The sequence below is a fragment of the Pistacia vera genome, unplaced genomic scaffold (assembly GCF_008641045.1).
Source record: "Pistacia vera cultivar Batoury unplaced genomic scaffold, PisVer_v2 Contig45, whole genome shotgun sequence".
Classification (NCBI taxonomy): Eukaryota; Viridiplantae; Streptophyta; class Magnoliopsida; order Sapindales; family Anacardiaceae; genus Pistacia; species Pistacia vera.
Window position 1 is genome coordinate 586,364 of NW_022196279.1, and position 2,730 is coordinate 589,093.

The 2,730-nt window shown below is 36.6% G+C and overlaps 1 protein-coding gene across 1 annotated transcript; it reads right to left on the minus strand.

Annotated features, from left to right (window-relative positions):
• Positions 1–1,508, minus strand: LOC116144609 (putative wall-associated receptor kinase-like 11). The gene is made up of 2 exons (XM_031430052.1): positions 1,360–1,508; positions 1–1,265 (listed from the first exon to the last, which is right to left on the minus strand). Exon 2 carries the CDS (start codon positions 1,243–1,245, stop codon positions 106–108), a length of 1,140 nt encoding a protein of 379 aa, XP_031285912.1. The 5' UTR covers positions 1,246–1,265; positions 1,360–1,508; the 3' UTR covers positions 1–105.
• Between the last annotated feature and the right edge of the window lie 1,222 nt (positions 1,509–2,730).

Sequence of the window (2,730 nt, forward strand, 5' to 3'; positions counted from 1 at the left end):
TTTGAGGACACAAGTAGAAACATATACATTCAACATAGGATAAGATACAACCAGAAACAAATTAATTATGTTGTTACCTTGTCACACATGCTTGAAATCAAAGGATTAGCTTATTGAAAACGTGGTACTATCCAAAAACGATCCAGTAAATGATGAACTTGTTTCATCACCATCTACATAATCAATCTCTTCACAATTTTCTTTCAAGATTGAACCTCTGTTGGATGTTCTAATACCCGCTAACTCCGTTGCTACTTCTCTCATTGTAGGTCTCCTCCTCCCATTTAAGTTTAGACATCTTCTTGTGAGATTAGCAAATGCCATTATCTCTTGTTCTCTACCATCCTTCAAAGCTCGAGCATCAAGTATTTCAAACAAACGTTTCTCTTTCATTATCTGAAGAAAATAGAATGCTAAACTTTTATCTTCTTCCAAGTTAGTTGAACGAATAGGTTTTTGTCCAGTTAAGAGCTCTGCAAGAACCACTCCAAAGCTATAAACATCACTTTTCTCTGTAAACTGACTTGATCGAAAATATTCAGGATCAAAGTATCCAAAGGTCCCATGCACTTGAGTGGTCAAGTGAGTCTGGTCAACTGCAATAGATCTTGAAGCTCCAAAGTCTGAAACTTTTGCTCGATATTTTTCATTCAAGAGTATGTTTGATGACTTGATATCTCGATGATATATAGGTAGAGAAGCCGATGAATGTAGGTAAGATAGAGCACCTGCAACTTCTATGGCAATACGTAGGCGTAAGTCCCAAGTGAGTGGAAATTCCTCATTTTTCTCATGTATATACTGAAAAAGAGTTCCGTTAGGAATGAATTCATAGACTAAAAGGGGAACTTCAGTCTCCAAACAACACCCTAACAATTGCACCACATTCCGATGATTAATTTGTGACAAAATTACCACCTCATTGATGAATACATCAACTTTACTTTCATCCACTTTCTTGGGCCTTTTAACAGCTATAATTCTTCCTTCCTCCAACATTCCTTTATACACAGTGCCTTGACCTCCTTCACCAAGGATACGATTCGCATTGTAGCTGTCAGTTGCCTTCTCCAATTCATTTGCGGTAAACAATTTTGGGTTCTCAATGTTGCCGTCAACGGAAGACATGCGTCGCTGTAATAACAAACCACCATTTTTTTTAAAGAATTTTTGCTTAAGCTTGTTTGCTTTCCTTCTTTTAACGAACTTGTACAACCACCGTGCTCCAATTACTAGCAACAACATCCCAAGCCCAGAACTGCAACCTGCACAACTCAAGTAAATATATATGTATATGATATATCAAGCTGTTGATCATTTGATAAAACAATTTGATGAAGATGTTATGGATATGCATACCTATGATGATAAAGTTTTATTCCTGGGACTTTTCAAGTAAGTATCAGCACTTAATGGGTAACAAATGGGTTTAATGTCACCGTTATGAGAAAAATTGGACGTATAACCATCGGGACATGTGGAGCAATCGTTGTGGCTTGTGATATTACAGAACAGTTACCTATACAAAAAAGAGATCAATTAAGAGAGAAAATATAAAATCAGATCACAAAAAAATTGAACATCATACAGAAGAAATGCGAACAGGAAACCTTTAAATTTGACTAATAGTACTTTAATTTGAATTCATGGTTTAAATCCGTACCTGTGCAGCCTGATTCTTTGTACTTGTCTTTTGGCTGACTGCAGACACAAAAATAGTCTAGTTTAATTGTGTCAAACAAAATCCTCTCTGTTACAAAATGTTTTTGTGGTTCATATGGTTCCGCACAATCCCCCATGTATCTCCCGAATTCCACATACAGGAACTTGTTTGCTTTCTTCCAAAACATTGGGTTGGATTGGCTAGGTAGTTTGTCTGGATCCAATCTTGCTCAACCATGACGGCAGATTTGCAGTTCTGGGGAAGCTTATATCAGAAAAAACTGAGACTTGAAGAAATGGTGCACATGAAATCATAGCAACTATTATTTTTAGCAGGATCACAGGTGCAATAGGCATACACCCATTGCTGATTGATTCGTATCTTCTGAACGTCGTGGTATAATTTTACAACCAGTGGCGATGAACTTATTGAGCTTATATGAAAAGTAAAACGGCGTTCCTGATAGGTTAACACCTTCCGTTTAATAACATACGCTTAATCCAATGGCCATCCATTGCTTCGACGAGAGATGTCTTCTGATAAATTCAGGTTCATGCTACTGAAGAAAGGTACTGGAGAGCCCGAAGAGTTGAACAAGTTACTGCAAACCATCATTGAAGTAGCAGCCTTCTCCAATTCCAAAAGGATATCTTATTTTGCGGACATTACCACAACTCGTGGACAATAAATTGCCGATGCTTTGATTGCCCAGACTAACAAAATATGATATGCAAATGAAGATGAACAGCCATAATTATTTAATCCTGACTGCACTCTTCTTTGAGAAATTTCATGGAGATTCAAAATAGATTTTAGCTGTAATATAGACATTGAGATAATTGCCTTCACCCCTTCAAGTTCTCTAGTTTAAAGGTTGGGATATACCACTTGATTGTGACAAATTTTAAGAAGAATTAGAGAGTCTAGGGGCAGAATATGGACTTTAAAACTAGGACAATATCAAAATGAGAGGTATTCCGTATGTAATAGTAACAATCATCTCAATGAATTGATTATAAAATTGTTTGATAAACTCAAATGAGTAAACCTACCGAGTAATGTTACAC

Excerpts from the sequence above, each read along its gene's own strand:
- LOC116144609 (XM_031430052.1), bottom strand. The coding sequence starts at position 1,245 with ATGTTGTTGCTAGTAATTGGAGCACGGTGGTTGTACAAGTTCGTTAAA.